Consider the following 13,816-nt stretch of genomic DNA (forward strand, 5'->3'; position numbering starts at 1 on the left):
GCTTCAGCCAAAAACAGAAAAATGCAAGTTCCCATCACTGAATATAGTGTCTTTATCGATATAAATAGTAATAATAGAAGCACAAACTGATATTACAACGACAATATTTTTGCGATTTATTGTCAAACTTGAGATGATTTATCTGACAGCTGATGTTTGAGACGTTTAATAAACAGACGATCAACCAGATTTTCTCCTTAATAATATGAAATACTGACACTATATATGGAGAGCTGTTGGTGCTAAAAGTCTTCCTGCAGGCTGCTGAATGGTGGGGTGTACTTATTTTTTCACACAGTGTTGCTATGTCGATCTAATCTTTCTTTAGAAAATAACATGGAGATGAAAACCAGCTGTAAAAACTTTTCACTAAGATTAAAAGTGAATATTTATATAAAATAACGTAAAAAACTGAACATAGAACAGCTGAACAACGTTTTAAATCGACCGTCTGGTGTGAATAACGATCGCTGACCTGATGAAGGACTACTGGGTTTGTGATCATCTGAACCCGTCCTCATCGCCGGTTGCTCATGGCAACCAGCCGACAGTCGTCATGCCGTCCGAGTCCCGAGTTGCTTCCTGCTCCGTGTCGATTCGCTCATTAGGCTCGATTTTCCTGACTGGGAATCAACGTTGATCCAGTTCAGAACCTCCAGGAAGTCGGGTCACTGCAGAACTTCCCAGGTTGACTTCTCTGAGGCATTGCTGCATCACTGCACAGGACAGAGTCACTAGTGACGCAATGTTGAAACTTTCTTATTTTAACGCTGATTTTGATTCAGTAAGTTGCGCAACTTTTTTGAAACTAGAGCTGCAACTGCAGATTATTTTAGTAATCAATTATTCAGTTGATTAACTGATTAATTGCACTAATCAATTAATCGTACAAAGTTATTGTCACCATCTGCAGTTTTTTCATTTAGCAACATAAGCCTTTTTATATAAAGCCTTTATATAATAAATACTAATAAGAACATTATCTAAAATGTTATATTTTAACGTACGCTTGTTGAATAATTGAATAATTTTTTGCATTAACTGATCAATAATTGGATAGCAAATATTCTGTTGTTTTTTTTACAGAATTTGAACCAAATGAAGATAAAACATCCAACCTGAACTCACCGTAGAACAAGTTTACAAACCACATCTTATCTTAAAGTTTTTTTCTGCAATCGATTTATCACAATTAATCTTCTCAGTTGAAACATTTCTGTAGATTATTTAGGATGTGAGGGAGAGTGAAACTTTCACCAGAGAACAGGAAGGCTGAACGTATCGTCTGTTTTTTCCGTTTTGAGCTTTCAGTCTCGTTCGGATCAGAACCCAGAACTCCGACGTCCCACAAACATTTCTGACCTTTTTTCCATTTTGGTCTCATCAGAATTTTCTTCCCACAACAAGTTTTTGGCAAAATCTAGTCCAGCCTTGATTTGAGTTTTCATCCATTGTTGATATTTCTGTCAGTTTGTCGGCATCAGAAAATCTGTTCACCTTTAGTTTTTGTTCCAAATATTATTTATGAGGCACAGAAAGAAAGATGGACGTTTAATCACAAAACAACCTGATCAGAACGATCAGATCAATCAATGGAATAAATAATTATTAGCAGTAAAATGATGGGGAAATATGATGGACGTGTTGTCATGTAGATCAGATTAGTGAGGAAATTAAGACGGTGCATCGTTTAGATAGAAATAAGAAAAGAGAAACATTTCAGAAATTTCAGAGTTTCAAATATCGAACAGTTTTCACTTTCCAAGCTCAGAAATTATTTTTAAAATTTCTGACTTTTTACGACCAACTTTTCAAATTGAGAAATTTCCAAGTGTTTTCTAGAAAATTAATGTCAAAGTTTCTGAAATTTACTCTTTATTTTCTAAAGGCGTCACAAACACTGGAGATTAAAAAAAGTTGAGATCAAACCTGAGCTTAAATCTAAAATCTGTTAATAGTTTATTGTCCGTTGCGTTAGCAGGAATCTGGTTTCCATCTCTTTATTTTTCTCCAGGTTTTGGTTCTGTCCCGGTTCCGGTCCGAATGATCTGGACCCGGACTCAATGTTTCTCTGAAGGTTTTGGACCCCGGCCCGGTTCTTTAAGCGCTAACCTGTCCTCTGGACGGCGTCCGTGGAGACGTGTCCGTCTGTCCAGCTGTTGCCTTGGTGACCAATCGTTAGCATTTACTGTGTTGCGTTCACTGATCAGGAAAAAGGCTGGGTTTTTGAGTTTCTGAACAAAGGTTTGCAAAAATGTGGAAAAATGAAGATCGACTTTCACGTTTATAAAATGTTAGTCTGGTTTTACAGCAGAGACTCAGTATTAAATATTGCAATATTAAAAATAATTTTAAAAAGCCAGATACTTTTTACGCTAAAACAACATCCCTTCTGTTCCCAAGATCAGATTGCTAATCCCAAATTAGCTTCAGTTCTTTTATTTTTTATTCAACAGCTCTGCAAAGGGAGAAATCAGGCATCAGAACTTCATGCAATATTTCTACAGTAATTATATATCAGAATCAAAATAATCAGAATTCCTTTACTGTGCAAGAAAACACAACAAAATAAAAAAGTAGCAACTCTCAAATCAATTAGATGGCGGTTCTTGTAATAATCGATTAATCTGATTAGTCGCCTCAGCCGATGTGCAGCATCACATCCTGAGTTTCTGACCTTTGACCCTGCCAGCCTGAAGAAGCCGGTCCAGAAGAAGAAGTACGGCCTGCTGTCCAACTACGACGACTCCGTGGAGATGGAGGCGGTGGACAGCGACGGGGACGACACCCTGTACGAAGCTCGCAGCCTGCGCAGGTCAGAGGTCAACACAAGGCTTCAGACAGCAGGAGAACAAATGGAGAGTGGTCACTGCATTGTTTTTATTCTGAAAGTCAGTGAAGTTAGCGCTTTTAGCAGCAGCTCAGACTTCAGCTTTTAAAATAACAGCTGCCAGAGCTCTAATGGTGATTTATGTTTTATCTCAAAAAACAAAAAAACTACAGCAAGAGAGAAAATCAAAACACATTTTTTATATTAATTTGGTTGATTATGAGTCACAAGATGTTATTTATCTATGTTTCATGTTTTTCCCTCTACGTTCTTTAATAGAGATGGAAAAATAAATATAATGTTATTTGATGATCTTGCGACATGTTTTAAATATTTCCTTAACGACCGAGAGACACTCAGGAGGATTAGAGCCACTGAAAAACATTTTGGACTTTTTTCTCAGAACTTAGATTTTATTTTATTTTTGGATCTTTGATCTCAGAAGATTAAAGTCGATTCTTTTTATTTTCTCTATTATGTGTCACTGATTTGTCTTCAAAGAAATAATGGATTAAATGAATATATTTTTGTTCTTTTCTGAAGATTAAAAGCTGTTAGTGTTTCCAGCTGACTGATGAGAAAACGTGGAGGAGTTGTATCAGTGGAGCTGCTGACCTTTGCCCTCAGCTTGATCAGGTCTTATCTGTTGTCCAGATGAGTTCTGCTGCGCCGGGTCGGACGGATCGGAGCCGCCGCCGCCTGACCGTATTGATCCAGGACGAACTGGAAGAGGACAGTAAAGGACCAAAAACTCCCAGCTGCTTGGAGAAGCAGAGCAGGATAATCAATATTTTATCAATATGTTCGGAGCGCCGCTTCCTGGAGCGAGCGGACGCTTTTCCTCCTGAGGCCAAATGTTTTTCTTCTTCTCTGGATTTTCATTTAGATTATTCCAGATTCCCTGTGTTTGTATGTTTTGGTTTGATTTTGTGCTTTAACTACTGGGAGCTGCCTGCAGGGAGGCGGAGGGCCAGCAGGGGGCAGCAGCGATCTGCCCTCCTGGTAGACTTTAACCCTCCTTCCTGCTCAGATCACACACAGTGTTTGGAAACCTGCTTGTATTGATGCTGATTCTAATGATCTAATTTGGAATAAAATAATAACAATCACTTCTTTGATTTGACATATTTCTACTTTTACTTTTGTTTCCATGGTGATTGTAATAAAAGTTTGTTCTTGTTTTTTATCTTCTAATTTTTAATTTTACATTTGTTGCTAATAAACATGTTAAAACAAAAAGAAAAACTTTACAGAAATGGAGGAAAAAACACACAAACTCTGGTGAGTTTTAAATTTGGAAGTAACTTTAATGTAAAATCTAAACTGTTGCTCTTAAAATGTAAATTAAAATTACATGTGAAAACACTAAAATATTTTTAAAATGAGGAAATCATTTTTTTTTATATCACCAAAAGTTGTAAGGAACTTTAATAATAGTTATTAGATCTCCATATCGTCATTATTACAAACAAATTAGACAAATATTTCAAAAAATATCTATAAAAAATGTTTGTATCTTTTAATGTTTGTAAAAGCAGCTGTTGGTTGTTTGGAAACATTTTTAATAAAAATATTTCAACCTTTGAGTATTAAAAACACAAAAAGTCTGTTGTATCTTTCTTTGTTTTATTTATTTTTGGAGATTTTTAAATATTATCCTAAAATCTGCTGACGTCATTAATGGAGTTTATGGTCGGTGATGTAATTGCGCCGCATTTCCAGCAGGCGTCACCAGTCGCCCAACTGAAACTGCAGCAAAATAAAACGGCTGATAACAAGGCCGATATTATTTTAAAAACTTAAAGTACAAAATATTTAAACATTAATAAATGCAGTTATAGCTTTTTGTGTTTTTCTCATTTTCAGTTTTTTTTATTTTGTAAACTCATATTTTTTCTGTAAAGTGCAACTAGTTAAAGAATTCACAAATAAAAATGAACAGTAGTAAATAAAGTTTTGAAATGTTGAATGTTTTTATAAACCGTCTTTCAAGGAATGTTAAGAATTCTAAAATTATTTTACATTTCATTGTACATGTTTTGTAATTTTCAATAGTTAGACTTTTTAAAAATTATTTTAAACTGGTAAAATGTAATAAAATATATAACTTACACAAGTACATTTAAAAAAATCACAATGATGAGTAGAATCCTGCAAATGTGATAAACTGCAGTAAAAATATTCAGTAGCTAAAAGTTTAAAACTTTTACTCACTGCTACAAATTTCACTTTCAGAGCAAGTTGAACATTTTAAAATATTTCATATTGTGTTTTTTTTAAATATAATTTTCATTTATTATATTTTTTAAATTATTTTGAATTGGTAAAATTTTATAAAGAAAAACATTTTTTGTTTTTTATAAAAGTGCAAGCAGTTTAAAACTTCAGAGAATAAAAATGAGTCCAATCATATTAATGTTTGATACATTAAAGTAAAAATATATGGTAGTGTTGTAAAAGTTTTTTTAAAAAATAAAAAATTCAGGAAAACATAAGCATTTTATTTTGTATTTCAAATTTCAATTATTAGAATTTTTTTTTTTTTAGAATATCTTAAATGGGTAAAATCTGACCAGATATATATTTTATTTAGTTTTTTCTGAAAGTGCAAGTAAAGAAAAATTTTATTTTTTACTTTTTTATTATCAATAAATAAACCTGCAGTGCTCTGTGATAATTACCATCTTTTCTCTGTTTTTGTCCAGGAACAGCCGCCATGTTGTTGGCGTTGGCGGCCATGTTGCTGAGGTCAGACAGTGTTTTAGTTGGCAGATCCGCAAACCTGAGGAGGTTTGATGATCATTTCCACATGAATGCATCCATTTGTCACCATGACTGGATGCTGCGGTGTGAGAGGCAGCAAAGTGTTTTCCCACAGTGAGGAACACACACACACACACACCCACACACACACACACACACCCACACACACACCCACACACACACACACACACACACACACACACACACACACACCGGGCCTGGTAACTAGCTGGTGATGAGTGGGCGTGATGATGGTGGCTGATAAACATCTGAGGCGACGCAGAGAGACGATAAGGAGACGAAGATCCCAGAGGAGCTGAGGGGCGTCTCAGTCACTGTGACAGAAAAGTAAGTACACCCCATGATCCAGCAGCTGGATTAAGTTATAACTTATCGTTTAAATTGTAAGTTTTAATTTGTTACCATTTGGTGTGAGATGTATTATTGTACGTTTTATAATCTATTTTCGTCTCTGTAGCACTTTGAGATTTCTTTGAAATGTAAGGTGCATTACAAATAAAATGTATTATTATTATTATTATTATTTATTGTGATAAATTTTGATTTATATTTGTCACGATAAATTCTGATTAAAACTCTCCGTACTATCTGGATTGATAGTTTTACCATTTTCACCAGTTTGTTTAATGAAAACGTCAATAAATTTCAAAATAATGTAGCAAATTATTTTTAGTTTTTCTTACTTTTGGGAAAAAATGTACTTTTAGGAGTATTTGTAATATACTTTATGTTTTACTTTTACTTAAGTAACTTTATTATTACGTATTTCTTACTTGATACTCGACCCCAGGGGTGTTCAAAGTGTGGCCCGAGGGCCATTTGTGGCTCGTGAAATGATTTTGATTGGCCCCCGACTTCAAACCAATGAAAACAACTGATGAGCCCAAACACTTTGAATTTGTCTCTTCTTCTTTTAATGAGGAAACAACTCAGAGCCGTTTTTATGTTTGTATTTTTAAGAATTTATAAAACAAAGCAAAAGAAATCACAATGAACTCATTTTGCATTTTTAATTTAATGAAATTTGTGATTTGCAGTTTAAATTTGCCTTTTTTGGTTTCAGAAACAAACAGTTGCAGTTATAATTAAAGTTTCATAAGTCTTATATTGAAAGAAATAAGTAGGAAAAATGTTTCTATTACCTGATTTTATTATTTTGAAATTGTTATTTATGTCAATTAAAAATGCTAAATAATTGTCAGAACTTTGTGTTTTGGTCCCTCTCATGATGTATTTCTATAATATTAAATGATTATTGTTTTGATCAGTTACTCAGAACTTTGTACTAAATACTTTTCCACTCTTACTTGACTAATTGTACTTTTATTTGAGTAAAAGTTTGAAGTAGTGCATACTGATTTCGACCCGTTTTGCGTTTAAAAACAGAACCCTGCGGTCCATAACGCAGCACAAACAGTAGATCTGGTCAGTCAGGACTTTAGTTAAAGTATAATGACGTCATTCTGGTCAGCAGGTCAGAAGCTGGAGCCTTTTCTCCGGAGGAGAGGCGGAGGTGGGAACCGCGGAGCAGCTAGCATCACACCGTCTCTCGCTGCCCTCCGCTAATTGGAACACGCCCCTCCGCTCCTCTGGGGCCTGTTAGCGACCTCCCACTGTCCGGCTCTCTGATTGGCTGAGATGCTTATCAGTCGTTAGCGCCAGTCCATGTATTCATTTCCCAACTCTTCCACTTTCCCCCGTCCTCCGTGACCTCTTCCTCTTTATTACAGATTAACGGGAAGAAAAACGGAGGAAAATCAAAGTTTTACTTTCAGACTGTTTTAAAATGATTAAAAACTTTCCTGATTCCTAAAACTTTCCAAAACCTGTTTTGTTTTGTTTTTTGGGGATTTTTTGTTGCCTCTCAGAAGTGGACACACTGCATAACATGGACGCTTAAATTAAAATGAAAAAAAATAATATAAAATTCAGCTTTTCAATAGCATATTGTTCTTTTTATGCACCAATACATGAATACACATCTTGTAATGTTTTTATTATCCCATTCTGCTGCAGCATTATTTTAATCTGAGTATAGTTTTGGTAACTATATTATTTCTCTAATTTTGTAAATATGCCTTTACAGTTTTTGATTGTTATTTTTTTCAGAAATTGTTTTTCTGTGAATATTCTTGCTCCTTTTTACTTTAACTTGCTGCTTTAACTCCAGAAAATTCCTCCTGTTGAACAGTGACGGATATTTCTATTCTATTCTATTAATCATAGGCATTGTTCCTTTGAAATAAACAAAATAAAATCAGAATTCTTTATTTTTGTTACATTAAAAGCAGATTAAACAGTTACTGTGATGTTTTACATTGGAAACCATCACTTATTTAATCTCAGTGTTTTTATTTGTGTTCATATCAAAAGATTAAAAGCATCAAATCTTAACAACATTTTTCTAACTAACAATAAAAAGAAAAAAAACATGTTTTATACAGAAATTAAAAGTTTAAAAGCAGAAAAAGTTCCTTCAAAATGAAACTGAACCTGAGCAGAACTTCACATCCTGAACGTGAAAACAAATTTTCTACTGAAACAACAAAGACACTGTAAAAACACAAAATCACTGTACAAAGACACTGTAAAAACACAAAATCCCACAGAGTATTTCTGTTCTTACAAGTCATTTTCCAGCCAGATGTTATTGGTGGTTTTAAGTAAATAAATCCTTATTGTTGACAAAACAGTTCAAGTTACATTGACATTATTTCACTTTAAAAATTTCCAATGTTATAAATGAAATAATCTGCTTATAGAACTCGACTAACTTTTTAAAATCAATATAAGGAATTATTTACTTAAAAAAGCTTTTATATCTTCTTTAAGTTACTTCTAAATCAGTTTTCTGTCTTAGTGTAAGTGACTGAAATATTTGGACCAGAAACTAGATTAAAAATACTTGGTTATACTTTGTGTTTTTGCAGTGTAGATGTGAATATCACATGGAGTCACTTCTTAAGGAATGTTTCTCTGAAACAAAACGTTGATGGTGCTGATGATGATGTTCGTCATCTTCATCATTTTTAGCGTAACTGTAATATTCAGGAACAATCTGCAAACCTCACTGCGTTTCCATTGACAACGCTGTTACGCAATTTCATGTTTCCTAAATAAATTCGCTTAAATCAAACACATCTAGAAAAAAACTCACATTTTTTAGTTTTCTTTTTTTGTCCGTATCAAAATTGTTTCATTTCACAAAACAACGGCAGAAACACTTTTTTCTGCATCAGATGAGTCACGTGACCAACAACAGGAAGTTACTACTGGAGGAAACGACAAAGACGGCAGGAAGTGGATGATGGTGCAGCTTCCTGTGAGAACTGACTTATCCACATGTGATTTTAATTGTGTTCCTTATTTCCACTGGAATTGTAAAATCTTGTTATTTCGACATTAGCGAAATGTTGCTAATGTTGAAATTTTATTTTTCCTACGTTAGCGGAATATCAACAAAGTTTTACGTACATTTCAAATGGAAACGCAGCTTTTGACATTAATATTCGCACCGAGACAGAAGTCTTTAATATAAAAGCCAAACACCAGAACTGGTTTCCAGTTCAGCTTCCAGTCTGGGAAGGGTCTGGCCGTCGGTGGGTTCTGATTGGCTGCTCAGCTGCACCTGGTAGCGGTGCAGGTAGCGCTGCTGCTCCAACACGCCGTCAGAGTCTCCGTCCTCTGAGCTCTGGGCCCAGCGGGGCGAAGGCGCCCCCTGCAGGCCGCCGTCCTCCTGGTCCACCAGCAGCCGGTCCAGGAAGTGGATGTAGCGCAGCGCATGGCGCAGGATGTCGTTCTTGCTCAGCTTCCTGTCGGGGGGGTGAGTGGGGATGAGGCGCCGCAGCTCGGCGAACGCCCCGTTGACGTTCTGCTGGCGCCGGCGCTCCCGACTGTTGGTGAAGACCCGATGGACGCCCAGGGGTCGCGACCCTGAGGGATAAAAGAGGAAAACCTTCATACACAGAGCAGGGCAGTAAAACAGGTGGCCATAAAAACAGAGAAAACATATTCATTTAATCAAGCTGATCAGCTGATCAATAACTGGAGTAAACTGACTCAAAAAAGCAAAATTAAACTTTTATGTTTCAAAGTTTTATGAAACATGAAAGTTCATAATTTTCTGCACTGTAAACCGATCCCACATCTCGCTACTCTGAAAAGATCCAAAAGACATTTCATGACCATATGGGGAAAAACAATGAAAATTAACATCAATAAATTACATAAATTTAAGCTTTTAATGGATAAAAATACTTTTCTACTAAAATATAAGAAACAAGAAAACCTTCAAATAGCCAAAATAAGGAGAGCAGGAGGCTATAATTGTCAATAATAACAATAAAATATGGAGGAGATTGTACATGTTTCTGATGAACAGTTTCGCTTTCAAGCTGAATTTGATCTTGAAGGACAGATTAAAATAAACGGATGTCCGTGAACTCACCATCACTGGGGCTCATCTCATACGGACTTCCTCTCTGCTTCACCGGGACGCAGGAATCTGGATCTCTGCAAAATAATAAAAACATTTATCAATCTGAATCATCATAAAACAAATGTTACAATAACCAAAAATGACACTGAAGGTCCCAGATTGCTTTAAATCATATTATTTCTAGAGAAGAAGTTGTTTTTCACGTGTTTTTTTTTGTTGTTGTTTTTTTCTCACCTGGTCTCGCGCAGCATTTCTGTCTCGTGGAGGATCCGCAGAAAGTCCGGAATCATCTGAAGCTCCCGGTTCGTCTCTGCGTGTTTTTATGGACACCCACGGACCCCCCTGCGTGTCCCCTGGGGGGGCTGGCGTCGTTTCCACGCCGGTAATGACGGCTTCATTAGGGGTAAGGTCTCTGACGCCCCCCGCCGGCCGGAAGCAGCACCCCTGGGACCTGCAGAACCCCCCCAGCCTTACTCCGTCACGACCTCCTGCACGTCGTGTCCCACTCCTCCCCTCCTCCCTCTGCTCGGGTCAAAGGTCACAAGTGTTTACCTGCTCAGTGAGAGCAGATCAACACTGCCCTCATTGCTGCAAGGATTCATATTTTACATTAAATTATTGGTTTGTTTACAAGAAGAAATGATATTATAGTCAGAGGAGGGCAAAGTTCCTGAAAGTTAAACAGTAGATCTATATATATATACATATGCATACATATATATATATACTGTATATGTATATATATACTATATATATATCTATATACAGTATATATATATATATACTGTATATGTATATATATACTATATATATATCTATATACAGTATATATATATATATATGCATATGTATATATATTTATATATATATATATATATATATATATATATATATATATATATATATATATATATATATATATATATATATATATATATATATATACAGTATATCCTGAAAGTTAAACAGTAGATCTATATATATATATAGATCTACTGTTTAACTTTCAGGATATACTGTATATATATATATATATGCATATGTATATATATGTGTATATATATATATATATATATATATATATATATATATATATAGATAGATATAGATATCTATATATAGATTTATATATATTTATAGAGAGAGAGACATATATATATATATAGATATCTTTGTCTATATATATAATTAAATTTAGATATAGATATATTCCCCAGAAAGATAAATAGTTTTCAAAATTTTTCCAATTTGTATAGTTTAGATTTCTAAAAGCCTCTTTTTGTTCCATGTTGTTTACATTTTCTTTTTCCAAATCTCCCTTTAATTAATAAATGTGGTTTTCTTATTTTCTGTTTAGAATTAGAAATAAAAATCTTAGAATGGATGAACACGAGTCCTGATGCTGCTGAACGTGGGGGAAGCCGGAGCACCCGGAGTGAACCCACACCTGCACGGAGAGACGCTTCCCACCGTGCAGTCCTGGCTTTTTAATATTCAAATGTCCAATTAACAACAACAGTGGCTCTTTTTCCAATTACCACCAATCACCCAACCCACACATGGCCCCACCCCCTTTAAATCTAATGTACATAAATTCATGTCTACGCTGGATGGCCGTTACTTCGGTCTTTGAACTGGCGCAGACATGTTGGAGTTAAAGCCTTTTTCAAACGCCTCCACAGAGAAATCTTCTTCATGGGTCTCTCTTCCTGTTCAGAGACGATGTTCTGCTCAACTGATCCTTCAGCTGCTGGAGTCTCTGATTCCTCAGGTGTTGTTTTGATTACATCATTGTTTAATGTAACCTTTACCTGTGTTCTCTGTTCTTCTATCAGACGACTCTCCCCTTCAGGAACCCAACCTGTTACATCCTCTGAAACTTTGCCAGGTTTTGTCTCTGTTTGTCCAGAAGCTGTCTGTGGGATCTCTGGTATTATTTCTAAATCAGTTTTTGGCATCTTGGTGTTTTGGATCCAGTTTTGTTCTGTCTCTATCAGGTTTACATCAGTTTCCAGTTTAGCCTTCTTTGCCATCTTTCTCTTTTTTTTGCGTTGATATTTCTTTGATGGTTTTCTCACATCTTGCTGGTTTTCATTTTGTTGTGTTGTGGAAACAGTTTCTTCTTCAGTCGCCTGCTGTAGTTTATCTATCACTGTTTCGTTTCTATGAACCTCAATTATGATGGTCGCTGTCGGATCCCCGACTGTTTGTGGAATAGAAACTTCTTGTTGGTCACTGTTTTCTCCAGAAATGTTTTCATTACTGACAGCTTTCAATTCACAGGCAGCTTTTATTGCTGCCTTTCTCCTGATCTTGCGTTTATATTTCTTCGATGGTTTTCTCTCATCTTGCTGGTTCCCATTTTGTTGGGTTTCAGAAACTGTTTCTTCTTCGGTGATCTGCTGTACTTTAGCGATCTCTGTTTCAATCATATGAATGTCATTTTTAATGGAGGCTATCTGATCCCCAACTGTTCCCAGTGTAGGAACTTCTTGTAGTTCACTGTTTTCATTATGGAGGGTCTCCAGCTCACAGGCAGCTTTCATTGCTGCCTTTCTCTTTTTCTTACGTTTATATTTCTTCGATGGTTTTCTCCCATCTTGCTGGTCCTCATGTTGTTGTGTTGTAGAGACAGTTTCTTCATCCTGTGATTTACTGATGACTGTTTTATTTGTGTGAATCTCATTTTTGATGGTAGCTGTTGGATCCCTGACTGTTTCTGGTGTTGAAATGTCTTTTTCACTGTTTGCTCCAGAAACCTTTTCATTACTGAAGGTTTCCAATTGAGAGGCAGTTTTCACTGCCGACTCTGTCCTGTTCTTACCAGTAGATCTCTGAAGTAGCTCGGTCTGCCCATCCTGATGCCCATTCAGCTGTTTTTCAGAGGGCTGTTGGTTTAGCAATAAAGAGAGTTCATTTTGTGTTGAAATGGTTTTATGGACTGGTTTTAACTGATAGCTGGTTTCCTGAACATCCATCTCCGTTTGTAGTGAAGCAGATTGATAATTGGCTGTTTTCTGCTTTGGCCCGTCTTGTGAATCCGTCTGAATTTGAACAGAAACCATTGACTTTTTGCCTTGTCTTCTCTCTGAGAGTAGTTTCCTGATCCGAGCGTTCTGCTGTCTAAGTTTAGTATTTAGTTTATTATTCGTATCAAACATTTCATCGAGCTGTTTCATTAAATACTTCTGTACTTCGATGTATCCCAATTCAGTCTCCTTAAATTTGGCGAGACATGTACAGTTTGCTCGACTTGTTGCCTTTTCAGAAGAGTTTGGCAAATTCTGAATTTCAGTTAAACTCTCTCCTTGAACATTTTCTGCAGTTTGACTATCAGGAACCTCAGTTAAATTCTCGGTTTGGGTGTTGTCCTTGGCCTTACCCATAGATGGACTTTTCTCCCCTTTCTGATCCAGTGTCTGCTGCGGTTTGAAGATGGATTCCTTGTTGATGAGTAGCTGTGTTGAAGGAATCACAAGGTTCTTAGAATAACTTTCCTTTTTCAAGGAAGCTGCCTCATCACGTTCTTGTGCCGCCATTGAAACACTTTGGGTGTCAACATTCTCAGCAATAAAACTTACATCTACGCGAGGTTCTGATTTGGGGAGCATTTTCCAAAACGTCTTCTTTCCACTGCTGGGCAAAGCTGCCCGATAACTTTGGTTTTCCAGCAGAGGACCGTTATTGATGTCACTGTCTTCAGTAAAAAATGTTAGATCTATAAAAGCATTTGGCTCTGGGAAAGATTTCCATAACAGCGGCGT

General features: G+C 36.0%; 2 protein-coding genes and 1 long non-coding RNA gene across 3 annotated transcripts in view; 2 read left to right on the forward strand and 1 right to left on the reverse strand.

Annotated features, from left to right (window-relative positions):
* The window catches only part of fam174c (family with sequence similarity 174 member C), a 6,716-nt gene extending 2,763 nt beyond the window's left edge, over positions 1-3,953 (forward strand). Inside the window, 2 exon segments of the mRNA XM_032572983.1 lie at positions 2,693-2,815; positions 3,485-3,953. Coding sequence (XP_032428874.1) covers positions 2,693-2,815; positions 3,485-3,488 — 127 coding nt within the window. The 3' untranslated portion in view covers positions 3,489-3,953.
* Positions 3,954-5,137: 1,184 nt separating this feature from the next.
* Positions 5,138-7,429, forward strand: LOC116725318 (uncharacterized). The gene is made up of 2 exons (XR_004340379.1): positions 5,138-5,941; positions 7,089-7,429. It is a non-coding gene; the product is annotated as an uncharacterized LOC116725318 (long non-coding RNA).
* A 1,418-nt stretch (positions 7,430-8,847) lies between these two features.
* Positions 8,848-10,503, reverse strand: LOC116726294 (T-cell acute lymphocytic leukemia protein 1 homolog). Its single transcript, XM_032572960.1, has 3 exons — positions 10,287-10,503; positions 10,062-10,126; positions 8,848-9,547 (listed from the first exon to the last, which is right to left on the reverse strand). The coding sequence occupies exons 1-3, from the start codon at positions 10,340-10,342 to the stop codon at positions 9,144-9,146; spliced, it is 525 nt and encodes a 174-aa protein (XP_032428851.1). The 5' UTR covers positions 10,343-10,503; the 3' UTR covers positions 8,848-9,143.
* Between the last annotated feature and the right edge of the window lie 3,313 nt (positions 10,504-13,816).

The sequence above is a fragment of the Xiphophorus hellerii genome, chromosome 9 (assembly GCF_003331165.1).
Source record: "Xiphophorus hellerii strain 12219 chromosome 9, Xiphophorus_hellerii-4.1, whole genome shotgun sequence".
Classification (NCBI taxonomy): domain Eukaryota; kingdom Metazoa; phylum Chordata; class Actinopteri; order Cyprinodontiformes; family Poeciliidae; genus Xiphophorus; species Xiphophorus hellerii.

Coding starts and splice junctions, on each gene's coding strand:
- LOC116726294 (XM_032572960.1), bottom strand. CDS start 10,342: ATGATTCCGGACTTTCTGCGGATCCTCCACGAGACAGAAATGCTGCGC. Junction 10,127..10,286: donor GAAATGCTGCGCGAGACCAG/GTGAGAAAAAAA, acceptor ATTATTTTGCAG/AGATCCAGATTCCTGCGTCC. Junction 9,548..10,061: donor TGAGATGAGCCCCAGTGATG/GTGAGTTCACGG, acceptor TTTATCCCTCAG/GGTCGCGACCCCTGGGCGTC.